Genomic DNA, 27,074 nt, shown 5'->3' on the forward strand with positions numbered 1-27,074 from the left:
GTGTGGCCTCATGACACACCTGTAATCTATAGGCATGGTGTGGCCTCACGACACACCTGTAATCTATAGGCATGGTGTGGCCTCACGACACACCTCTGAAGGAGGGAGTGTGAGGGGGCGAGGGTGTGGGGGGAGGCTAGTGTTCCCGGCTGCCAATAAAGGGGGGCAGCAAACCTAGCGTAGGCGAGTCCTGCTCTCTGCTGGCTGATGTTTTCTGTACACTAATAAGGACTGACTGAGTAGCCATTGTTACGATGCCTGTGTGTGTGACACTGTTCTGCTGCGGCCACGGTTGAACACTTTCCACCGTATGTGACTGTGCAGGGTGTGACCAGTTGATGAGTCGGGGTATAGGATTGCTCTTCAGTGTGTAGGCCTGAGAGGCTACTAATCCTATAGTGGCCTCGACGAGGACAGGAAGCCGGCGGATTGTTGAAGGTCCCCCTTCACCAATCTGGGGTTGTTTGTTTGGGTTAAAGTCATGCAGCTATTTTTTTTCAGACCCCGTCTGAAGTGTATCAAGCTCACTGGGAACACAATGAGCTCTAGTACCGACCCTTGTCGTATTCCCCCTTGTTTTACCTCTTCACTATCTATCCTCTCATTATATTCCTTTGTTCCCTTCCTGGGGAGCACCCTCTTCTCCCACCTGAGCACTGGTTCACATACACTAGTCTGCTTCTCTAGTTTGAGGAATATCTTTTGCGGGACAGTACTAAAGGCTTTCGGAAAGTCGAGGAATGTGCAGTCTGCCCACCCCTCTCTCTTATTTTTTTTGTCATCGTGATATACAACTCTAATGAGTTTGTCAAGCTGGTGTTTAGTGGCAAAATTGAGCTATTCTAATTCTGTATATGTGTATTTATTATTTGTATTTACTATTTGTGCCTGTAGAATTGAGCTATTAGTTCTTGGACCCCGCCTTTTTATCCAATCTATGTTTCCTCTATTATGTCTACTACATATATTTCTCTCTAACACACGCACACACACACACACACACACACACACACACACACACACACACACACACACACACACACACACATACACACACACAAGGATGGCAAGTCCTGCCTCACAGGGTTACTTTAATTCTACGACCAGGCAACAAAAATCAGGAGGAGGCCAGACACAAGATACAGAATAGGAGATGAACTACTTAATGAAACGGACAGAGAGAAAGATCTAGGAGTTGATATTACACCAAACCTGTTTCCTGAAGTCCACATAAAAAGAATAACGTCTGCGGCATATGCGAGGCTGGCTAACATCAGAACAGCCTTCAGGAACCTGTGTAAGGAATCATTCAGAATCTTGTACACCACATATGTAAGACCAATCCTGGAGTATGCGGCCCCAGCATGGAGCCCGTACCTTGTCAAGCACAAGACGAAGCTGAAAAAAGTTCAAAGGTATGCCACTAGACTAGTCCCAGAACTAAGAGGCATGAGTTACGAGGAAAGGCTGCGGGAAATGCATCTTACGACACTAGAAGACAGAAGAGTAAGGGGGGACGTGTGTGTGTGTGTGTGTGTGTGTGTGTGTGTGTGTGTGTGTGTGTGTGTGTGTGTGTGTGTGTATGTGTGTGTGTGTGTGTGTGTGTGTGTGTGTGTGTGTGTGTGTGTGTGTGTGTGTGTGTGTGTGTGTGTGTGTGCTTGCGTGCGTGTGTGCATCTGTATGCGCGCACGCATGCACATGATTGTCAAAAAAATGTTGCCAGACCAAAAACGTCCCCAAAGCCCCCCCCCCCCCCCGAGCGTCGCGGCAGCACAGCGAGGCTACGACCACATTTTTATCAAGAGGTAAATAAAAGCCTTATCAGTGAAAACAGCTAATTGCAGCCCAGAATACTGCGAGCGTGCAATACAGGCAACTGTTGTATGATACAGCGAGCATACAATACAGGCGACTGCTGTATGATACAGCGAGCATACAATACAGGCGACTGCTGTATGATTCTTCTGGTATGACGATTCTCACTGACCTGGAGGGGAAGGGGGGGGAGGGATAGACAGGGGGGCACTGATATATTAAATATACAACTATATATTGTATATTAAATATATAATTTAATATATTAATATACAATTATTGACATTTTAGAAATCTGGATCTGACCAATAAGGTTAGCAGACTTCTAGATGTTACCACTACTAGGCTTAGGCTCGGCTACAAGTACCTCTGGGAGTCTGTAACATCTGATGATGTAGATTTGACTAAATGTAAACTCTCAGCAGAACTACTCGCATGCTTTGCGTCATTATATAATGGAATGTGAAAAAATCGCGGAATTTAGAGATAACACCATCAATAGTGTCCAAGAAATGTGTAAGCACTTCATTCATAATGATGTGCTGCCCGAAATCTTAGCGAAGTATCCAAAATTTGCTTATTGTAGGTGCAGCCTGCACATGACAGTAAAGCTGCCGCCCAGTTGGGTGGGTGTGCAGCAAGACTAGTAACTGTGTGACTCACCATAGATGTAAAGTGCCTTGTATAGTGACTGTTGTGAGCCTCTTGTTGAATCCCTTGTGACACAAAAGATTATTGATGTGTGTATTTGTGTGGGTGATTAAATATGTATACGTATGTATATGTACATGTATGCATGAGTATGTGTACATGTATATATAACATTTTAATAATTTTGTAACTAGCGTCAAAAGATTGTTATTTGCTTAACTAATCGAACTAGAAGGTTCAGTTCCTGAACCGATTATGTGCCTCTGTAATCCTTTACACCACCACCCACGGGATGGGTATGGGGTGCATAATAAAGAAAGAAATTGAATTGGATATGAAAAATATTGGTGAGAATTGATTGAGTAACAGAGGGGAGGGAACTATCAGGAGAAAGCGCCAAGCCATTACTGGTACCAAGTAATGGGGTGGAACAATGTACCTAAGGTACCAGGTACAAGGCTCCGGGTACAGGGCACCAAGTACAAGGCACCAGGCAACCCCGCTGTCGGGGGACATAAAGCCTGCACATATATTTATCGAGGTTCCCCTCCACCTAAGCCAATCACTGGCCCTCCTCCAAAGATGCAACCCACAACAGTTCTTTAACTCCTGGGGTAACTACCTATTGCTAGGGGGGGGGAACAGAGGCGCCATATGAAGGGAAACGTGCCCAATCGTTTCTGTCCTGCCTGTGAAATGATTCCCCGGGGTTTCTCGATTGCGAGCCGAGGACGTAGACTACTTTTGCGTGCAGTTATATATAGATAAGGGGGAATGTTGTGAGTCTCCAGTTGTGGACCACTTTGCTTCAGCGTCAAGAAGGTGGTGGTGGTTCGTGCCGTTGTCACTGGTCCGTTCTGGTCCGCCCTGGTCCACCCTGGTCCGTCCTGGTTCACCCTGGTCCGTCCTGGTTCACCCTGGTCCGTCCTGGTTCACCCTGGTCCACCCTGGTCCGTCATGGTTCGCCCTGATTCACCCCGGTCCGCTATGGTCTGCTCTGGTCCGTCCTGGTCTCTGTCCGCCCTGGTCCACCCTGGTCCGTCCTGGTTCGCCCTGATTCACCCCGGTCCGCTATGGTCTGCTCTGGTCCGTCCTGGTCTCTGTCCGCCTTGGTCCACCCTGGTCCGTCCTGGTTCGCCCTGATTCACCCCGGTCCGCCATGGTCTGCTCTGGTCCGTCCTGGTCTGCCCTGGTCCGTCCTGGTCTGTCCTGGTCCCCTCTGGTCCGCCCTGGTCCCCTCTGGTCCGCCCTGGTCCACCCTGGTCCGTCCTGGTACCCCCTGGTCCGTCCTGGTTTGCCCTGATTCACCCCGGTCCGCTATGGTCTGCTCTGGTCCGTCCTGGTCCCCCTCCGCCCTGGTCCGCCCTGGTCCCTTCTGGTCCACCTTGGTACACCCTGGTCCGCCTTGGTCCACTCTGGACTCCGCGCACGAAATACACATTCAATACAAAGACAGACAAACATGATGGATCTGAGTGGGTGGAGGAGTGAGGTAGTGTGAGGCACGGGTGAGGGTGGAGGAGTGAGGTAGTGTGAGGGACGGGTGAGGGTGGAGGAGTGAGGTAGTGTGAGGCACGGGTGAGGGTGGAGGAGTGAGGTAGTGTGAGGCACGGGTGAGGGTGGAGGAGTGAGGTAGTGTGAGGCACAGGTGAGGGTGGAGGAGTGAGGTAGTGTGAGGCACGGGTGAGGGTGGAGGAGTGAGGTAGTGTGAGGCACGGGTGAGGGTGGAGGAGTGAGGTAGTGTGAGGCACGGGTGAGGGTGGAGGAGTGAGGTAGTGTGAGGCACAGGTGAGGGTGGAGGAGTGAGGTAGTGTGAGGCACGGGTGAGGGTGGAGGAGTGAGGTAGTGTGAGGCACAGGTGAGGGTGGAGGAGTGAGGTAGTGTGAGGCACAGGTGAGGGTGGAGGAGTGAGGTAGTGTGAGGCACGGGTGAGGGTGGAGGAGTGAGGTAGTGTGAGGCACGGGTGAGGGTGGAGGAGTGAGGTAGAGTGAGTCACAAGAGACGCCATAAACACTCATTGTGGGTCCACAACATATCATGACTAACAGGTTGACTCTTGTACTGAAAAATAGTTTTATATTGATCTTTACTAGAGAAGAAATGGTCTATATCCCCGTATGGTCGAAGAGAAGGTGAGGGTGGAGTTAATTAATTAATTAATTACTAATAAAGAACGTAGTACATTTAGATACAAATGTGAAGTGCCCAGTTGAGTTTGCTTAAACCTTTTTCAAGCATATTCAGTAAATCATTAGAGGTTCAAAGGTATGCCACTAGGCTTGGCCTGGAACTTTTTTTTTTTTTTTTTTTTTTTTGCTTGGAACTAAGAGGTATGAGTTACGAGGAAAGATTGCGCAACTTGCACCTCACGTTGCTGGAAGACAAAACAGTTCGTGGAGACATGATAACTACATACAAAATTCTCAGGGGAATTGACAGGGTAAATAAGGATGGATTATTTAGCATGAGTGGCACACGCACAAGGGGACACAGGAAGAAACAGAGTACCTAAATGAGCCACAGAGACATTAGAAATAACTTTTTCAGTGTCAGAGTAGTTGGAATGGAATGCAGGTGGAATGCATTAGGCAGTGATGTGGTGGAGGCTGACTCCATACACAGTTTAAAATGTAGTGATTGAGTCCAATAGGCTCAGGAATCTGTACACTAGTTATACACCAGTTGAATGGCGGGACCATAGAGCCGGAGCCCAGCCCCCTCAAGTACAACTAGGTGAGTACACACACACACACACAGGGGTCTGGTAGCTGAGTGGACAGCGCGCGGGGCTCGTAATCCTGTGGCCCGGGTTCGATTCCCGGCGCCGGCAAAGACAAATCGGCAGAGTTTCTTTCACCGTTAGCTACTGTTACATAGCAGCAAATAGGTACCTGGGAGTTAGATATCTCTTACGGGTTGCTTCCTGGTGTGTGTGTGTGGGGGGGGGGAGCATATAGTTAGTAGTTAGTAACAGTTGATTGATTGACAGATTGACAGAGAGGCGGGCCGAAAGAGCAGAGCTCAACCTCCGCAAGCACAACTAGATGAATACACACACGCGCATGCACACACACACACACACACACACACACACACACACACACACACACACACACACACACACACACATATACACATATACACACACGCGCGCACACACACATACACACGCACACACACATTCTGTTGGTGCAGCTTAAACATTTTTTGCGAGTACTTTTCCTAGCCTCACTTTCGCCAGTCCAGTCCCGGTGTTGACTGTGTGCCGTGGTGGTGGTGGGCGGTGACCCCTCGATGTACCCACTCTCCCACCGTGGGTACCCACTCTGTACCCACTGCTACCGTGCCTCTCTGCAACTCACAACACCTCTGCCGTGACAGACGACCCCGTAGTGGTGGGGGAATAATGCACATCATGTATGTACACAAACGCGTCCAAACCCCCACCACCACACTTGCTCCTGGCCGCCAGGTGGCATCAGCCATGCACGAGGCTATGAGATCGTGTCTTTCCTGCTCGCTCTCAAGAATTCCTCGCCGGGCGGAATAAAGAATAGATTTCTGGAATATATTTGTTCCAGAGCCTAACTCGACTGCCGTTAGTTATAAATATTAATTACAGGTCACTGCAGACAACCGCTTGTGGGTACGGACGCCGCCATGGATATTCTTGTGAGACGTGACTCCACGGGGCACTGGAGACCTCTCCCACTCTCCCCCTCTCAGATGTTTCAAACACCTGCTTAAACACCTCCCTTGGCATTTAAATATCGATGCATTCTAAAACACCAATACTACTTTATTAGCGTTTAAAAATGTCATGCTCATCAGGTTGTTAAAAATACCTGAACTAGACCATCTTGTCACAAATGTTGATTAATTACAAATGCAGAAAAATTTAGTTTAGTAGAGGTTTCGACCAATACATAGAAGTATGCGGTACTTATTTTTGAAAATTTATTATTATTATTATTATTATTATTATTGATAATAGAGGTCCGAACATTATTATTATTATTATTGATACTAATAAATAAATATTATCAATATTATTGATAATATTAATATTGATAATATTAATATTGATAATATTATTGTTGATAATCTTAATATTGCTAATATTATTATTGATAATATTAATACTGATAATACTACTAATGATAATACTAATACTGATAATATTATCACTGTTATTACTAATGGATGGATTTGCTCTGTTGAAGTGGAGTTGGCCTTGCTTGGCAAGGTTAAATTGATGACTGCTTGGGAGTTCATTCTCGGTTTGTAGTGGGTGGGCTGTGTCAGGGAGGACAGGGGTATGGGAGGGTGGATAGGGTGTGTGGGTGGGCTACATCAAGGCGGATAGGGAAGGAGGGAGGACAGGTATAAGGTGTGGGTGGACTACATCAAGGCGTGCCAAGGTTATGGAATAGCCTCAGTTTTCCGGAGCTGTTTCTGCTTTGTTTATTCTGTCATTTAAGTCAATTTTGTTTCCGGTTCTATTAATCTTGAGTCCCAATATTGAGCCTACATCGCATGTTGGATTGGCTGGTTGTCAAGAAAAATGGGATCTGAATTTCTGTTTGCACTGTGGTTAAAGGGTGGGCGGGGAGGGGGGGTTTAGGTGGGCTTGGAAGCCTAGGAGGTGAGGATGGACATGGATGTGATGAGGGTGGGCGGGAAGGAGATTTGGGTGGGCATGAATGTGATGAGTGTGGGCGGGGCCTGGGTGGTCAGGGGTGTGATGAGGGTGGGCGGGTCCTGGGGGGGTCAGGGGTGGGCATGAGTGTGATGAGGGTGGGCGGGACGTGGGGGGTTAGGGAGAGCAGGAGCGAGGGTGACCTCAGCCTGGCCGAGCAGCTCTCCTGCACTTCACCGCCAGACACCGTCGCGTCAAGCCACGAACGAGCTGGTCGGGTCCTGTAGTATCACTAGTCTAGTCCACACCGACCAACACACACCATGAGGGAAATTCTCCACCTGCAGACCGGCCAGTGCGGCAACCAGATTGGCTCAAAAGTAAGTACGAATTATCACACTGATATCTACAGCGTTTATTTTTGGACGGAAGTGCTGCGTGCACCCCTATACAAGCACCATCATCACCAAAGTTAACCCATGCTAGGGGCAACTACCGACCTTTCTCAGAATGCAGTCCGCAACAGTTACCTAACTCTCGGGTACCTGTGTACGGCTGGGTGAACAGAGGAATCAGGTGTACGGAAACGTGCTCAGAAGTCTCGTCTTGCTTGGGAATCGATCCCGGGGCCATTCACTTGTGAGCGGACCGATCTACAGGTCACAATAAATAATATCGAATGAACTCGCGATATTAATATATATATATATATATATATATATATATATATATATATATATATATATATATATATATAATAAGTTTTGGGTGAGGTGATTGATATTTACATAGACAGAACACGAATCAATGGGTATAAAAACATAAGAATGAAAGTAACTGCAGAAGGCCTATTGGCCCATAGCATCACCACTTCCTCTTGATGCTTCTATATTGGTTCGGAGTCTTGAAGTTGGGTAGAATATAGTTGTGCATTAATTAGCTGGTGTTGACTTTTTGATGTGCAGTGCCTCGCAGATGTCGAGCCTCCTGCTATCGCTGTATCTATCGATGATTTCTGTGTTGTTTGTTAAGATTTCTCTGGTGATGGTCTGGTTGTGAGAAGAGATTACATGTTCCTTGATGGAGCCCTGTTGTTTATGCATTGTTAATCGCCTGGAAAGAGACGTTGTTGTCTTGCCTATATACTGAGTTCTTTGGGGGCTTACAATCCCTAAGTGGGCATTTGAAGGCATAGACGACGTTGGTTTCCTTTAAGGCATTATGCTTGGTGTCTGGAGAGTTCTTCAAGAGTAGGTTGGCTGTTTTCTTGGTTTTATAATAAATCGTCAATTGTATTTTCTGATTTTTGTCTGTAGAGATAACGTTCCTATCAACAATATATTTCAGGACACTTTCCTCCGTTTTATGAGCCGTCGAAGAGAAGTTCATGTAAAATAGTCTAATAGGGGGTACATGTGTTGTGTTAGTTGACTCTTCAGAGGTTGCATGGCGATTTGACGAAATATCTGTGCCCAATAAGGACACAGAGAGCTGTCGGGAATTAGGTTAAGGGTCAAAACACTCCGATCCTTTTGTACAGTTAGTGTGGCCTAGTGGTAATAGTACTGGACACGCCAAGGGGCATGGAGCCCTGGCTGTTCCGGTTCGAATCCTTCAGGTGTAAAGAGTTTTCTGATGCTTGTTAGCTTGGGGGACCATTCAAGCTTGACGCATATTTATATATGTATATATATACACACATATTTCGCAAGAATTAATAGCACCTTATTACATATTCCTGCTGGATCCTCTTTCAAAATATAGCGCACATAACTGTAGGTCAAGAATCCATACATGCTCAGCGGTGTCCGACATTTTACATGAAGCCTGGTCCACATGCACGAGCACAGCCTCGTCATACGTATTACAAAAATTACAAGGCTACGCTTGCCCGGTCTCGCATCTTCTTCCCGCCGCTGCATTTACCCGGCGTGGTAAAGACGGAATTCTGTGTTGTGCCCCGACGTTCTCAGCCTTAGCGTCACCTGCCAGGGCAGCGAACCACGGCAGCCACTCCAGCGTTCAAGGTAATTTGACTAAACCGCGTATTACCACAGTGGTTTAGCTGAGCGTGGGGAAATTGTTATTCAAATTACCATCATAGACACCTGGGTAATCAGTATTCTATTCAACTACATTTTGGATAATGCAGAGTATAATTAATTACGAGTTTGCCTTAATGGCATTCCTGAGAAGCCTCATGGTAACATAGGCGCGGCGCGTCACTGCTGCGACAACCCTCGGGGCTGTTCAAAATTATATAATTTATATAAAACAGTGTAAGGAGAGGTGCCAGGACGTACGACTGAGAAATAACCAACAACGTGGGACTGTGGTAGCGCGCTCAGCCAACGGCAGGCTAGCGATATCAACTCAGGTTCGAGCCCTGGACAGGGAGAAGATGCTTGAGCACCAATCCTAAACTGTCCGTTCACTCAGCAGTCATTGCCGTTGTTGTTGTTGTTATAGATTCAGCTACTCCGAACAAGTTCCAAGTAGAGCGGGCTATGGTGAGCCCGTAGTGGACTTACCTGGCACAGGAACGGGGCAAGAAGCACGGGCTATGGTGAGCCCGTAGGGGACTTACCTGGCACAGGAACGGTGCTGTAGTCATTGCCGGAAGTCATCTTTTCTTATACCATACAGCCTACACAAACAGACATGGAGGGAAGGCGGAGGAATACAAATTAATCACAAAATTAGTCAAGAGTTACGTACGTTACTGAAGACATTAGGATCTCTTGTAATGTAATTGCCCGGCACAGATAGCACACAAGCTCCGAGTCAGTCACGCTCTTCGGAGCAAATACACGGAATTGGTGGCAAGGTCATCTGTGAGAGGAGGCGAGGGCGTGACGCGGGAAGCTCCCACCACCCCGGAACAACCACCGGAAGACTTACAAAGAGCGTAAGTGACGAACTAACCGCCAGGCGGGAAAATCTGGGTAAATGTGGGTTTTTATTACCAAATCTCTCTACCGCGTCTCGCACCAACAACACAACAATGTTCAAAACTTTACGTTCTTAGCGGAGCAAATGAGCGCGCGAGGCTACTAGGGGCCTGCGAGAGGCAGAGTAAGAGATGACATAATTCATGTAAATAAATGTATGAAAGGCTCTACAAGGTTTTAAATACATCAACACAAAGTAGAGCACGAAACAATGGATGTAAATTTAATAAGTTTCTATTCAGGAAAGACCTGGTAAATATTGGATTGAAAACGATTGTTGACTATGGAACAAATTACCTGAGAACATAATAGATGTAGGATCACTTGATTGTGTCATCCATAGGTTAGACATATATATGAATGAGTTTGGGTTGAATAAGTAGGAACTTATATCAACCCAATTCCTATTGGTCCTCATATAGACCAATAGGAACTGCCTCGTATGGACCAATAGGGTTTTATGGTATCCTTTATTCTTGTATTTTTATGAATGTTTATCACTATGGCTACCTTCTCTGGTGAACCCGTGCAAAGACAGGAGATAAACCTCTGATTATTGTTTCCAGAAGTCCCTTCAGAATGATTTTTAGTAAGTAACATCAATTTCCTGCGGGGGTGTGATGTTGTGCTGGCAGGCAGCCGGGCCAGTGACAATGTAATAATTTCCCCTGTATTTTAATGTAAATTTATTCTCCAATTTTTGTAAATCGTTTATAGGTAAATAAGTATAACATTCAGGGTTTTCTAAAGATCTTGTTCTGTACTACTGAAACACTTGTTCACTAAGAATTGTAATGTATAATTGCCTTGTAAAACTTATGTATATGTAATTTATATTGTATTTTTTTTTAAATAAAGATAAAAAAAAAAGTGACAAGGGTGGTGGCGCCGCTGGTGTGGTGGGGCTACGGGACTGCAGTGTGTGCATTAATGCCCGTGCATGGTAACGTCAGGGGGGCGTGACGGCCGTGTGACTATAAGCAGGCAAAACTTTATGGCTGATAAATGTGTGTTATTCGTGGAGGCGGCCTTAATCGTGTGCATGGTAAACGCTGTCCAGTGGTGCGCCAGACTATAGGTGCAGGCGCGTCGTGTGTGATGCTCACACTTGACTCACTGCCAGCTCGCACGCACACAATTAAAAAAAATCAAATTCTCAAAGGAATTGACAGGTTGGACAAACTATTTAGCATGGGTGGAACAGGAACAAGGGGACACAGGTGGAAACTTAGTACCCGAATGAGCCACAGAGACATTATAAAGATTTTTTTCTGTGTCAGAGTAGTTAAATGGAATGCATTAAGCAGCGATGTGGTGGAGGCAAACTCCATATACATTTACAAATGTAGATTTGCTACAGCCCAATAGGCTTGGGAATCTGTATACCAGTTGATTGACAGTCGAGAGGTGGGACCAAAGAGCCAAAGCTTAACCCCCGCAGCACGACTAGGTGAATACAACTAGGTGAGTACACACACACACACACGGCTACCAGGGGACCTGGTAGCCTAGTGGATAGCGCGCAGGACTCGTAATTCTGTGGCGCGGGTTCGATTCCCGCACCAGGCAGAAACAAATGGGCAAAGTTTCTTTCACCCTGAATGCCCCCTGAAAAATTGCGTTTTAACGCCGTGTGTCTGTTGGACACAGACAGGCTAATGTCTCTGAGGGATATTTATATATGCTCTACAACAAAATAATTTACAAACTCATAAATAATTTTCAATTTCTTGTTTATATCTGCGAGATTCCAAAAACAAAACAAGCACTTTGAGTCGCAAAGCGCAGCCGCACAGGACAAACACCGCTTATCATGCAAACGTTTTCCTCTGTTTATAATTGGCAATGAAACGGTATATTAAGTTGCATTCTCATTTCAGCAACAATTTTCTTTGTCATGTGGATAGAAATAAGCAAATGTTTGCAGACGCTGCTCGACTCGACTAATGATGTCTGCTGATATTTGTATATTAAGGCAGCGCTGTGTGATATGCAGCTGGAGTGCAGTGCTGGTCGGTCAAAAGCCGGCCACACCTGCAGCAGTGTTGGTCGGTTAGCCTGGTGTAGCAGTCAAGATAAACATCAGACACAGACTCAGGTCTAGTGTAGTGATAAATACATCTGTCTTGGCCGCTACAGGTGGGGTGTAAGAGTCAAGAGAGACGCAGGTGGGGTGTAAGAGTCAAGAGAGACGCAGGTGGGGTATAAGAGTCAAGAGAGACGCAAGTGGGGTGTAAGAGTCAAGAGAGACGCAGGTGGGGTGTAAGAGTCAAGAGAGACGCAGGTGGGGTGTAAGAGTCAAGAGAGACGCAGGTGGGGTGTAAGAGTCAAGAGAGACGCAGGTGGGGTGTAAGAGTCAAGAGAGACGCAGGTGGGGTGTAAGAGTCAAGAGAGACGCAAGTGGGGTGTAAGACTCAAGAGAGACGCAGGTGGGGTGTAAGAGTCAAGAGAGACGCAGGTGGGGTGTAGCGAGCGCCGGGACGCAAGGTATCAGACAGGAGGGACGGCATGGCAACACAGTGTTGAGCCGGAGAGTGTACACACTAGCGGGTTGAGAAGCTCTGTTTATACAGCACAATGCCACAGGGATAATAAACAACGCTGAATAAGTATAGAGAAGGATAGTACATTAGTGAGGATAGGAAATAGTTTGTTCACCAAAAGGGAAGAAACGTTTCCCATTGTCGGGGACTATAGGAAGCCGTTTAAGCTTATTGAGGTTCACCTAGTGCCGGGGGATACAACCTACAACAATAGACCTATTACTATAGATATTACCCAAATACTTATTACTGCTAGGTGAACAGAGGAGTAAAGGACACGTGCTCGAAAGTCTCGCCCTGCCTGTGAGTCAAACTCGGGCCCAAGCGGCTGTGAGCAGATTCTGATAATCACTTCGCTACAGAAAAGTGCACTTATGGAAAAAGGTTTAGAATAGTGTACCTGGTAAGAATAAAGAGTGTAGTTTACCAGGTGGGATGGTAGAGTAGGCTACAGCGTGTCTGGCGGCGGTGTAGCCTTCACCACTCCACTCTTGGGTTTAACTGTAATACCTGAAGGCAGGTTCCTAAAGGCTTCAAGGCGTGTAATAAGTTAAGCATTATACCCACTGACGGACAGTCTGGATACATGATACGAGTGTGTTGTGATGCACTCCTGGACAAAAATAGTCATTGAAATTAATTAGTTTAATGAAGGAAATTAGAGAGTTCTTGGACATTAACAAAACAGACGCGCAAGGGCACATTGAGGGAGGATATATCACGCTAAATTGGTACTGTTGTCACTACAGACGAAAGGTCACGCAAAATGGTCTAGCGATCACTGCAGACCACACAACGGCCTAAACTCACGAAGCTTCAAATCAAGCTTGTACATAAATATCAAAGACGACCAAAAACATGCTGTTGCAAAGACACGCTGTTGCAAAGGCATACTGTTGCAAAGACACACTGTTGCAAAGATATACTGTTGCAAAGACCCACTTGCGTACAAAATGAGACAATGATCTGAAGAGAAAGTATTAAGCATAACCGAAGCCTCTCACTTCCTTTGTTTAATTCAGTTAGTTTTTTTGTGTTTTCGTCTTCCACAGACTCGTTTCAAATACAAACCAGCTTATTTACATTTTCTTGTGTCCTCCGCGAACAAGGCTAAACATCTGTTAAGACGTCTATAGTGTAGCGAGTTGCTGAGCACGCCTGTGATTGAAATACTTTCACAGTACTAACCAGCATGCATATTTTTCCCCGTCTGGACCATACAGAGAGTGTTAAGAGATGTTCCTCTACAGTGTAGCGTGAGAGGGTTATTGAGCCACAAATCTCCCAGTGTTAACAGGTGGTTGTATCAGACAATGTCTACGTGATTGAGTGCCATGTCTGGCACTCAGTCCTGCCAGTGCCACCAGACGGTGCTGGTGCACTTTTGGTATGCGACAGGTCAAGGATGGATAGTGTCGGGGTGGGGGGGGGGATTATGGAACACTGAGGCGCACAGGAATGAGGCAAAGTAGACAAATTGTGACGACTGTGTTGTGGGATAGACAGTTGTGTTTTGTTACAGGGGAGGGGGGGGGGGACGAAGGGGGTCAGGGGGAAGGACTTACGCAGTACACAACACCGCATGCTCAGTGTCGGAGGCTCTCGTAATTCTGGCCAAGATGTAACTATATTTGGTCGCTTTTTGATCAGTCTGGTTGCTTCTTGGTCGGTCTGTCTGTCACTCTATGGTAACAAGAGCACAAGAAGTGTGTGTGTGGGGGGGCAGAGACCCCCCTGGCTAGCCCACGTCAGTATTGACGTCGCTCCCTGGCCGCCTCGTCCCCTGAGCATAATTGAGACTATTGCCTCAGCAATATCTCAGGCGGGTAATGCTTAGTCTTATGGTCAAGATTATAATAATAGTTTTGCTTCTATGATGGTGGGGTGCAGGGAGGAAGGGAGGCACACGGAAAGAGAAACAGATAAACAAGGCAGATAAGAGATAAAAAATCTATATTTATAACATACAATGTTTGTCTGTCTGTGCAAAGTAGGAGGTTAGACGGCTTCATCGAACTTTCCACAATGCCATATAAGGGTGTTAGTAAGAGCCACAGGTCAGTCGGGGTCGGCCCCTCTGCCACCATTTAAGAAATATTGGCATTTACAGCGACCCCCTGTGATTTTCATGATCTAAAATTGGGAATGTGCTTTGTGTAGTTTCTAGCAATTTACAATGCTTATTAATATTATATTTTCTGAGAGAGAGAGAGAGAGAGAGAGAGAGAGAGAGAGAGAGAGAGAGAGAGAGAGAGAGAGAGAGAGAGAGAGAGAGAGAGAAAGGTGGAGAGGGTGGGAGAGGGGAGAGGGGAAGATTGGGAAAAAGTGTGTGTGTGTATGTGGGGGGGGGGGGGGGGAAGAGGTGCATGGGGAAAGAGGGAATCAGATATGAGAAAGGAACAGGGGGAGTGGGACACGGGCTCACCATAGCCCGTGCTACATGGGCACTTCGTCCTGAGTAGCTAAATCTGAAACAACAGGGAGTGGGAGCGAGACCCAAGCACAGCCGGGTACCCCCATCGAGAAGTTCCATGCAAGACACAGAGATAACAGAGACAAAGAAACACACACAAAGCTTTACGACACCGATAGAATGGTTTAGCAATAGTCATAAATGTCCACGTAGGGTGGGCGGGTTGAGTCGTGGGACATGTCAGGAGTGACCCCGGGTGGGGGGAAGGAATTATCAGGGGAAAGCACCAAGCCATTAAGACTAGCAAAGGGAGTGGCCACCGACTTGAGCACCCTGTATCAGGGGGTCAGGGTTCGATCTGGGCGACAGGTCCTTGTAATGCCTCCACGACTGCCAGCCACTCAGCCATACAGGGTACGCTTGAGAGGATGGGCCATAGCATACAGTATTTTTTGTTGTATTCTATATATCGCATCCAATTTTAGCCCTGTACAGCGTATACAACATAGACAAGAATGTTTTACTGTAATCTGTTGAGTGCGTGCAGCATGCACAGGTCTTCTGTAATATATCTCAGTTGTTTGATTCTGTGCCACATCAGTTATGGGGCTAAGTGACGTATTAAATAGCAAGCAGCTTTAAGGAATGTTCTGCCATGTTTAGCCCCGATTACTCTCTACCCACCTGTTAAATCTAAGGCTCTAGCTGCTACTAGAAGCAAGACCCTTATACGGAACAGACATAACAAGTACTGAAAACAACTAAAATAGATTTCAAGCAACTGAAAAAATCAGTATAAATGCGTGCATCAGCGCGCGAAGATGTACCGCGTGACTCATGCGTCAAAACTGTTGAGTTTAAAGACCCGACTGCCGACCTCCATATACGGGACCGCTGGTCGGGAACCACGTAGGCCGATCGCTGTTAATGACGCTTCGGGTTAACATTTCCCTACCGTTGCTGTACCGGCCAAAGTCTGTAACCCGGACTGCCAGGATACAAGACACATCGTACACAAGACAGTTCGCCAACGGATTTTAAGCCTTACCCAACTTCACTAAACCCAACCCAGCTGAACCTACCGCAGCCTAAGCTAATTCATCCTAACGTAATGATGTATATAATGTTTTGACAATCATAAAACTAGGCTCTGTCGAACCTGACGATGGTTCAGCACTAACAACCATCCACAAAGATCACTTTATCTCTGGTTCTATTGAACCGTCAACTGCCTTTTTCTCATATATATTATATGTGCTTTTCATAACAAAGTGAGAGTGAAGGATTTGTAAGGTGGAAGCTATATGAATTCCATATCAGGTCTGTAAGGGCTCTTGTAAAGAGACTGATGTTGTGTATCCAAGGGTGCAGTTGTTATCTCGCACGAGTGCAGGTGATGTGTCACAAGGGTTCAGGTGTTGTCACAAGGGTGTAGGTGTTGCCCTGGAGGGTCGAAGGCCGGACGTCAATGTATCAACACAGTCACCTCCACCTCTTTGATAAACACGTGTGGATTCCTCCGTCTACTGACTGCATATTTCCCAAGAGCGAGCGAATATTTAAGGTATTAATTACCGATAATTCGGTCGTTCTAACAACACGGGCACTGGCTGAGAGAAGCATATAATGTGGGGGTGGGACCGGGCTGTTCAACACGTATAAATAGTATTCACAGTGAAGTCGGACGGTATGGTGGTTAAAGTAGTGGGGAATGCTGGTAAGAAATGTCACTTGTTAGACGAGGCTAACAAGCTGATACGACTAAGGGCATGATCAAGTGAGCAAGGTGCTGGGGAGCGTGGGTGAGCGAGCAAGGTCCTGGGGGGCGTGGGTGAGCGAGAATGAGACAAGGGGCGTGGGTTGACAGGGAGTATACCGATCAGCAGGTGTAGTTGGTCTAGCTTTAAGCCTTATATAGTGAGGGCGTCGCTTGCTCCAAGGCTGTGTGCCTCCAGCAACACACCCACACACACTGATGCTCATGGTTACATCATTGTCTAAACTTTCCTTGGAAAAAAAATGCTTACAAATTTTTTCCGATGAGTCTGCCTGAAGATGAGGCTTCCTTTCATTGTAGCTTTCTCTCCTCGGCGTTAGGATAGTAATGTTGCCTCTTACATATATATAGCTTTTTCAATAGTTGAAAAAGCTATGCACGGCTCCTCCGTCGCTTCCTCTCAGATAAAAGTCTGAATAGGTACATAGGTCAAACAAACCACTTAAACCGTGGTGGAACGCGGAATGTGCACGAACAGTCGCTTTACGCCGACGAGCCATACAAAAACAAAGACGTCAACCCTCCCTACAGAACTGGGTTAATCTCCGGCGGGCTACAGCAGAAGCCAAAAAAACCATACTGTCAGCAAAGCGAGCATCATGGGCAAAATTTTGTGATAGCCTCACACCCACTACGCCACATTCAAAAGTCTGGGCTACATTTAACAGCATTAAAGGTCGCCCAACATTCCCTTCGTTCCCCCTGACGATCAACGGTTCACTATGTCAAACACCTCAGGAGCGTGCAAATGTTCTTGCTGAATGTCTTAAAGTTACCCTCTCAACACCCTTCTTTCATGCCCAAGAACTCCCCCTCAGACAAGAAATTGACCGTGCCATACTGCTACCCATGCCTGGCGTCGACAACATATACACCTTAAGCGAGCTACAATTAGCCTTAACCCGCCTACCTCTTGGCAAGGCACCTGGAGAGGATGGAATTCCATATGAACTCATAAAACATCTCCCATCAACTGCACATAGTACTCTCCTAAACTATTACAACCTATGCTGGACTCACGGAAATATTCCCTCACAATGGCAGACCAGTATTATTCTTCCGTTCCTTAAACCAGGAAAAGACCCATCCCAACCTGCGTCATATAGACCTATTTCCCTACTATCATGCCTCAGTAAAGTCATGGAAAGACTAGTACATACTCGCCTCCAATGGTATCTAGAATATAATAATATTATACCGTCACTCCAAGCTGGATTTCGACCGCAATGCTCCACACTCGATCAAATACTTTGCCTTGAACATGAAATCCGCACCTCTCTCAGAAGCAGTAAATATTGCCTTGTTGTCTACTTAGACCTCAAAGGAGCTTTTGATAGCATTCCTCATACTTGCCTCCTCGCAAAGCTTGCGCGTTTAGGCGTACAGGGAAGATTACTTTTATGGTTAAAATCTTATCTTACGAACAGGACCTCTAAAGTCTATATACAAGGCGAGTTTTCCGATGACATCCCAATACAAACGGGTGTCCCACAAGGCTCCATACTAAGCCCAACCCTTTTTGCTGCATTCTTAGCAGATTTGCCTAACACCCATCCTGTTAACCTCTCGGCGTACGCCGACGACTTAACACTGTATTACTCAGACAACGCCTTACCTAATACAGTCTCAACCATGCAAACAGCACTTGATCACCTCATAGATTGGACACAACAATGGGGCCTTCAAGTTAGTACTACCAAAACCTATTATCAAATTTTCACTAAAAAAAGACTCGTTCATCTACCCACCCTCACAATACACAACACTCCCATCCAACACGTACGAGAACATAAATACCTTGGCATGCACTTAGACTCGCCCTCACTTACCTGGACAGCACACATTCAACACCTTAAACAGACGACACAACCCCGACTCGCCATACTGAAAGCCCTCACTGGCACCACCTGGGGAGCACACCATAAAATCCTGCTCCGTTTCTATACAACCTACATTCGCAGCCAAATAGACTATTGTTGCCAAGCATATGCATCGGCTGCGCCTACTAACCTACAGAGCCTAGAGGTCATCCAAAACAATGCCATGCGACTTATATGTGGCGCAATGCGTTCCACTCCTATCCTCGGACTTTACGGGGAAACGGGCCTCACAAGCCTAGCCACCAGACGAGACATAATGTGTGCCAACTATCTGTCACTCTGTACCACTGCTCACCAGACACACCCATACAGATCAAAAATTAACCCAACAGTTAACCCACATAACCCCCGCTTCCCAACCAATCACTCACAACCTTTCCTCACACGGGCTACAAATAACCTCAATATAGACCTCTCTCTACTCCAAAACTCGGAAACCCAACTTACTGTTCCCCCTATTCCACCCTGGCTTTATACAACTCCTAATACAACAATACAACTCGAAGACAACATTCCAAAGTCTGCACCAAACTCAGCCATAGCCTCAGTCTTTCTCTCAACAATGAAAAATTGCTACCCAAATACCACAGCGATTTATACAGATGGATCTCGCATCATCAAGAACAACGTACCCTCGGTCACTAGCGCTGTATGGATACCGGAATACCATCTCAAGCAGGGATGGCGGTTACCAAACCAACTATCTGTTTTCACAGCTGAATTATATGCCTTATATCAAGCTCTCCAAATAATCACAACATTACCAGTCGGGACATATACAATCTGCAGTGACTCCAAGAGTGCGATTCAAGCAATTACGTACTCTTCAAAAACGTGCAAGGAGTTTGTTTACCCATGTCTTCAACTTCTTCATGAACATCGATTGAACGGTTATGATACCTCTATCCAATGGGTCCCAGCGCATTGTGGTATTCTCCATAATGAACTAGTAGATCAACTAGCCAAAGCAATGCACAACACACCTCACATTACCCGTCATCCAATTCCCCATGTTGCACGTAAAGGAGCCTTCAAAAATACCATCACCCAAGATTTTGCGACGAAATGGAAAACGTCATGCTCACCTTTGTACTACGGGTCCATTAAAAAGAAGTGGGAAACTTGGAAACATGTCAGATATAAAAGCAGAGAAATTGATATAGCGATGACCAGATTAAGGCTGGGACACACCAAACTAGCAGCACACAGCTCTAAGTACAGAACAGACATCAACGAACTCTGCATCCACTGTCAGGTGCCTGAAACAATCGAACACTATCTCCTACATTGCTTCCGACACTATAGTGCCAGAGTAAATTTCAAACAAGAACTTATCTCACTTAAAATACCCTTTACCATCGAGCATATATTAGGAGGCGGTGACCACTCGTTACAAGAAAAATACCAAATAGTCAAAGCACTGGCTAAATATCTCCAATCGACCAACAAATTGGGTCACATCTGACCCGCGCCACATTTATACCTGGCGCCACCAACAGCTAAACACAGAAAACAACTGCCTCGTCGCAACACCAAGGATCAGCTGACGCCATAAACACAACACACGTCCTACGGTGCGGCAAGTCTCCCTCTAACATCCACCTCTGTTTTAGTCGCCGCTCCTCTGTCTACAGCACAACGCAACAAGCACTTTTGAAACTCTTATCATCTTCAACATAAACGCCTCTACCAACATCTGTACTGGTGCAGTCATCGGGAGGACAAACCCTTCATGCAAACTGCACCTACTATCAAGAAGAAGAAGAAAGTCTGAAACAACTAATTACTTACGCTTTCCCAGTACATTGAAAGGGTAAGCGTAAATTATTAGTTGCAGATTACTTTGCAAGGAAGGAAGGAATTTTCAGGGGAAAGCGCCAATCCATTACGACTATATAGCACTTGGAAGGGGTCAGGATAAGGATTTGGGATAGGACGGGGGAGGAAGGAATGGTGCCCAATCTTCACCTTGTCCAAAATTATGATAAATGACTGGGGGATAGGGGGGTGGAGCAGGCTATTCAGGAAAGTGGTGCGTACTCAAGCTGGGAGCAAACATGAGCTGTCTGTAAGGTTTTTCACCTTTTGCTGTCAAGAAGATATGAGAGTCGCCGTAAGGCAGTTAGTTTCTTGGCAGCCTAGCTTGGTAGGTTAAACTTGTGACTTTTCATGGTCACTGTTGAATCAAACTTCATTTCCAAGATGTCAACTTAGTCACTGAATACTAGGTTTTTGCCACTCATTTGTATACTTCTCCCATTTGCAATATCATGCTATCTAGTTATCACCATCGCCTGTGTTTGTTCTGCTGCAAATGAAATTTGCCATCTTCCTCTTCAGGTAGATATTGCTCCAAGTTTGTGATTAATGAACCTCGTAACAGTTGGCATTTCTTCTTTTCTTCACGTAAAAGGTTAGAGTACAGTCATCAGCACAGGCCTGAACTTTGGGATGAGGTGTGGTAGATCAGTCAAGTAGACATTCCGTAACAAAGGGCCAAGCACACTGCCCTGCGGTACAGTCGTTTTTATGGTAAAACGATTGTCAAATACAAATACAGTACAATCGAAACGACAACTGAAATTGACGTATTAAGCCTTGATCAGGCTTCCGGGCACAATACTAAATATACGGCTTTTCGTTTAATTTTCAGGACAGCACTATATTAGATAAGGATAGAACATTTTTGTTAGGTAAGGTAGGTTGGCCAGATTATATTTAGTTAGGTCAGCTATGTAAATAATACAACGGTAGACGAAACATTTGTTCCTAAATTTGCCTCTGGAGTTGTATTATTCGCCTCCCCCCCCTTCCCCCCGGGGGCACGCTACCTCGTCATATTTCCTGTTTGATTCTTAATGTTGTTGTTTTTTGCTCTTATTATCACCTGCATGTGTTGCCAGTTATGCTGCTCATGTCTCCCTGCCCAGAGGGAGCACTGCTCATGTCTCCCTGCCCAGAGGGAGCACTGCTCATGTCTCCCTGCCCAGGGGAGCAAACTCACTGTTTAGGCATTTTTAATGACAATAACTATACTGTATTTTTAAAGCTAAATGTACAGTGAATAAAATTAAATTAAAGAAGTCCTGCTTTAATGGTTCTGTTTTCGATGACGTTATTTTTTAGGTTGATGGTTTGGATGGTGTATGTGAGGCAAGGTGGAGGTGTAGGTGATGCAAGGTGTAGGTGAAGCGAAGTGTAGGTGATGTGTGTGTGGCATTAGACACACTCATAAGGGGCTTGGAGGACATTTTGGCGGCCTAGCCAATGTTTGCGAGTGCACGCCATCCTCCAAATCCGTGCTTTTTAGGTGTATAACCAACCATCCTGAGAGGAGAATATTAGCAGAACTTATGTATTGCTAAGTCTGGATCTGCACTCTGTAATTCCTAATATAGAATAGGATAGCAGCACACTGTTGTGTAACCTGAGCTTGTGAATAATAATAATAAGACGCCCACAAGGGGTGTGTAGGTGTAGTGAGCTGTGCGGCGCACGAGACGACGCCCATCATGGCAGGTGACGCCTCCCTTTCTTTGACCTCGAACTCCCTTTAATGTTACTCTGCATGATGATGGCTTGGTCAACCTGTAGAGGGTACAGGCGTTAAATAAATGCCTTTAGTGTCTGGAAACATTCAGCGATAGTGGAAGCTGCGTGAGTTAAGACCCAGAAGGTATCTTATAGTGGCCGCCATATTTGTGCACCTGAACAACCGTCCACGCCCTCTCCGCCTACAGGCCCTGGAGCGCCCTGGCTGCACCTGCAACATCATGCACTGCGCTCCGTCCGCAGGTGGACGCCCATGGCTCGCAGCTCCCCTCCGCCCACCACCTCTCTCTTAGTACCTCTGCACATTTTGGTGGTGTCAGGCCACACCCTCATTTGCATAAGTGGTAATATTTGTTTTATTATCCCCACGATTTTTTTTCAATTTACATTTTTTTCTTACATTTCTACATCATAGTTAAGAAAATAATCGATATTTCAATTAACATTATCTGAATTTATCTGATTTGCTGAGGGTCACTATCTCTCTAGTGGCCTCGACGAGGATAAGAAGCCCGCGGCTTGTCAAAGGTTCCCCCCCCCCCCTACCATTTGTCTCTGTATATATCTATACCTTATAATGTGTTGTGTGCGCCTGTTCGCTAGGCGAACAGACGCTTCAGGTGAAGGGAAACGTGCCCAGCCATTTCTATCCCGTCTGGAATCGAATCCAGGATTCGAGCTTTGGGAGTTGAGAAGGTAGACTACTACTACTTGCAGCGAAGAGTTAGGAAGTAAGTGGTAGTGGCCTCTCCTAGTGAGCCCTCGACTCTTATGACGACTCCCTGTTGTTGTTTTAGATTCAGCTACTTAGAACAAAAGTTCCAAAGTAGCACGAGCTATGGTGAGCCCGTAGTGGACTTACCTGGCACAGGAGTGGGGCTGTTACTTGTGCCACGACTCCCGTCATGCCCACCGTACAAGTTGTTGTTATAGATTCAGCTACTCTGAACAAGTTCTAAGTAGCACGGGCTATGGTGAGCCTGTAGTGGACTTACCTGGCACAGGAGTGGTGCTGAGAGTCCAATCGTACAAGGGTACACCCACGTCTTTAGTCATGATTTTCCATCATTTTCTGTTGGCTTGCCGTTGTGGTGGTGGGAGCCGGTACGCCTGCGTGTGCACTATACTCGGCCCAGCAGCTCCAGCCGGATGAGCGCATTACCTCAAGTGACAGTAAATTTATGTTGCTGTCTCTGCGTCTGACCTCTTCTCTGCCTTGCGTGTACGGAGGTATGCATTCTTTCTCAGGTCTACTTGTTCATGATTCAACCTGTCCTCGCGAATAATACATCACATTTTGTTGTCAAACTCCCCCAACGGACAAAATATGATGTACTATAAATCTTAGTGGATCGCAAATATTCGCGTTTTCTATGCGTCCGTTGCTCGGTTAGGTTAGGTTCGGATGTTTTAGTACACCATTTTCTGTCCGTTGTGGCAACTCGAGAGGACTAGCTGCATGTTTAGCCTACTGATGAATGATCTGCGATTATTTGCTGTTATCTAAATGTTATTATCTATTTCTGTTCGTAGGTAAGGAGCTTAACTATTGTGCTGTACTGTATCTACTGATGAAACGGAATGGCCTCGGCTTCCTCATCTGGCCTATTTCATTTGCTTGGTTCTCTTTTGCTGGATGAATGTTTCATTGCGTCCCTCCTGTATATACGATATAACATGTGTCGGGTAATGGGCGCTGTTAAGTAGTCGAGTCGCTCCTGACACCTGCCTGACAACACCAGCACCAGAGGGAGACTCTTGCAGGTGTTTACCGACGGTGTAGAAGCTTCTATGGCTGTCAGGCCAGAGCCGGGAGACTCTTGCAGGTATCTACTGATGGTGTAGGAGCCTCTATGGCTGGCTGTCATTTGTATAGCTCATATCTTTTTAAGCCTGCTTGTATGTTTGTATTTTTGTGTATATAGATAATCTGCTTGTCATATATGCCTCGCTCTAGGACAGCCAGCTTGTCATACCTGTCTCGCTTTACGGCCAACAATTCTAGGTATATAGTGTCGATTATTTCCGAGAGACAGAGACCATGTCAACTTGCCGTCAGCCACAACTGATGCTGTTGTTATTTTAGATTTAGCTACTCAGAACGAAATGACCTTGTTATATATGTAAAGAACCTTGTTATATATGTACGTGTGTACATATATAACCTTGTTATGTATGTACGTGTGAACATACAAAACCTTGTTATATATGTACGTATGTATGTATATATATAACCGCCACACCCATGATCATAAATTGCAGACTAGTTGTAATAATCTAAGAATGAGTTACAGAGAAGTTATAATTGTTAAGCTCAAGCCAGTAACCAGCTGGTAAGAATAATTTTCTTTGTTGTCACCGGTGTCCTTGTCTCCACTTCCTTCTTGCTATTTTTATTTTTTGTTTTTGTTTTATCTTGCTGTAAATTTGCCAAGCATGATAATCTGTTGGTAAGGTTTCTCTGTCTCTGTAAGTTTACTCATTTGACTATAATTTTATCGATAAATTATCCAAATGCTTTGATATATTTCCGCAAAACCTGAGATCAGTTTTTTCCTATCAAACAAGGATGAAAAAAAATAAATAACTTTTAATGAGACTAACATTGTTGGCTCACAACTTGGGAACGAACCTATGCACTAAATAAAGTTTACACTAAGTACCTACCGAACGTCATATCTACCCTGCACTCGGGGCAACTGTTCTTGCCGCTTTATTATTAGGATTAGATGTGTTTTTTTTTAGGCTACAGAGTATTGTGTGAAGCCAAAATCCAATTAAAATTATGTTATTTGTAGAGTTCGACACCTCCCAGGTTGGGATCTTGTCTTCACGTGTGGGAGACCACAAACAATTGAATATTCAATATTAGCAAACTTCCCGCTAGAAGTGTGTGTGTGTGTGTGAGAGAGAGAGAGGAGAGAGAGGAGAGAGAAGGGGGGGGGGGAGGATGACTGACAATCTCCTCACCGCATCGCTCCACTACAAAAAGTAGTTCTCTTGCCGGTAAATAATGTTAGCTATAATTTTCAGCGCTGAGAGAACGTCGTCAAATTGAAAAGAAAAAAAACACGTTTTAAGTCATTTACTTTATTTATTGAAAGTTAACGTTCGAATAACCGTTCGGAAACATTTGTCCATCCTTACCATCTCGTGCTAGACAAATGAAACCATTAGTATGCGACAAGCTCAGCGGTACACCAAGAATGACTTTCCACCTTTGAATTGCAGTCGATTCATCTTTTTAATTCTTGCGATAAACGAACTTTAGTTTTAATGATAGGTAACAGACGGCAAACTTCCTGTCGATTTCTAAAACAGGTAATTTTCTTAATTTGGATAACAATCTACGTTATTTGTTTCTGCCGGCATGATAGGCCCGGGGAGACGGCTAGGCTACCTTCCTGTGATCTGTCTTGTATTCACCACTCTCTCAATGATTTCCTTATTTTGCTGCTGTAAATTGTATTGAAGTATTGAAACTTATCACAAGTAAACCATTACATAGAAACAAACTACCAAAAGACGAAAACTCACAATGATTTATTGGGTTACCGGAAAAATTGGCCTATATATATATATATATATATATATATATATATATATATATATATATATATATATATATATTTGTTTTATTTAAACTTTGTTACAAAAAAGAAGTTACATATAGGGTACAAAGATGATTATCATAAGTTGTCGAGTTCCTCCAGATGGCGGGCAGGAACCCTGTATGCAGTGTACATTTCCCCTCTGTATCGTCACGCTGAGGCGCTGGAAAACGGAAGCTGATAGCTCTAGGGTATCTTGTTGTTTCAATTAGCCTAGAACTCAGTTCCTTGAAAAACTGGTGGCACTCCTACCCCAGGCGCCGAGTGTTTCAGAACCAATGGAGACAAAATTGTAGTGGTGATCCAGTTCTCTGTACTTACGGGACTTGGCTGATTCCCTGTGAGTAGCAGTTGGCGTAGTCCTACACCAACTGCTTGCCATTTTTCCAGGGGTTCACTGTGATACCATCTGGGCGACCAATAGGAACCGCAGAGTTACGGGGCGTTAGGTAACGGGGCTCTCTCTCAACTGGGCATCCAGCTGTGGTGACGCTCCTCCTGATTATATATAATTAAACAAATACAAAATATAGTAATCGTTCACACACAGAGCTCACACTAACGTGATGCATCAAATGAACAAATCCACAAATCCTCGTTACGGCCCTTGTGGATTTGTTCATAGTAATCGTTACTATATGAAAGCGATAATAACGAACGTTAAACCAGACTCATTGTTGTCTCATGAATGAAGAGGCTTTGTAGAGTCTCCTTCACCCCGGTACAAAGGCACACGAGGTGAGCAGGTACTGAGCCGCCTCCAGCAGCACCCGCGCCATATATAGTGCTACTGCTGCCTCACTCACACTGCTCACACCTGATGTAGGTCGCTGCCAGCCACCGGTACTCGAACGTGGTACTACAAGGAAAGTTTACTTCCACTTCGAGATCATGTAATATTGAACTTTGTTAAAGAGGAAATTGTTTTCATCATTTTCATTCGCTTTCACTGAAAATGTTAAGATGTCCTTGTAAGTTGGTTTGCGTCTGATTTAGTTTTAAAATATCAGTTCAGGATACACAACTGATTTCTACCGTTCTGTGTTTTGCTTCGAATCAGGTTTGAAACCTATGTTGGGCAATGAACTGACAATGGTAATGGTAGAAATGCTGACAGGTGGATGACAAGGGTAGACATGCGGGCAGATGCATGAGAGAGAAGGGCAGGTGGATGAGAGAGGAGGACAGGTGGATGAGAGAGAAGGGGTAGAGATGCGAGCAGGTGGGTGAGAGAGAAGGGTA

At 45.4% G+C, this 27,074-nt stretch overlaps 1 protein-coding gene across 1 annotated transcript in view; it reads left to right on the plus strand.

Annotated features, from left to right (window-relative positions):
• Positions 1-7,323: 7,323 nt before the first annotated feature.
• The window catches only part of LOC123766312 (tubulin beta-1 chain), a 28,117-nt gene continuing 8,366 nt past the window's right edge, over positions 7,324-27,074 (plus strand). The window contains exon 1 of the mRNA XM_045755412.2: positions 7,324-7,485. Coding sequence (XP_045611368.1) covers positions 7,429-7,485 — 57 coding nt within the window. The 5' untranslated portion in view covers positions 7,324-7,428. The remainder of the gene's footprint in view (positions 7,486-27,074) is intronic.

The sequence above is a fragment of the Procambarus clarkii genome, chromosome 1 (genome assembly GCF_040958095.1).
Source record: "Procambarus clarkii isolate CNS0578487 chromosome 1, FALCON_Pclarkii_2.0, whole genome shotgun sequence".
Classification (NCBI taxonomy): Eukaryota; Metazoa; Arthropoda; class Malacostraca; order Decapoda; family Cambaridae; genus Procambarus; species Procambarus clarkii.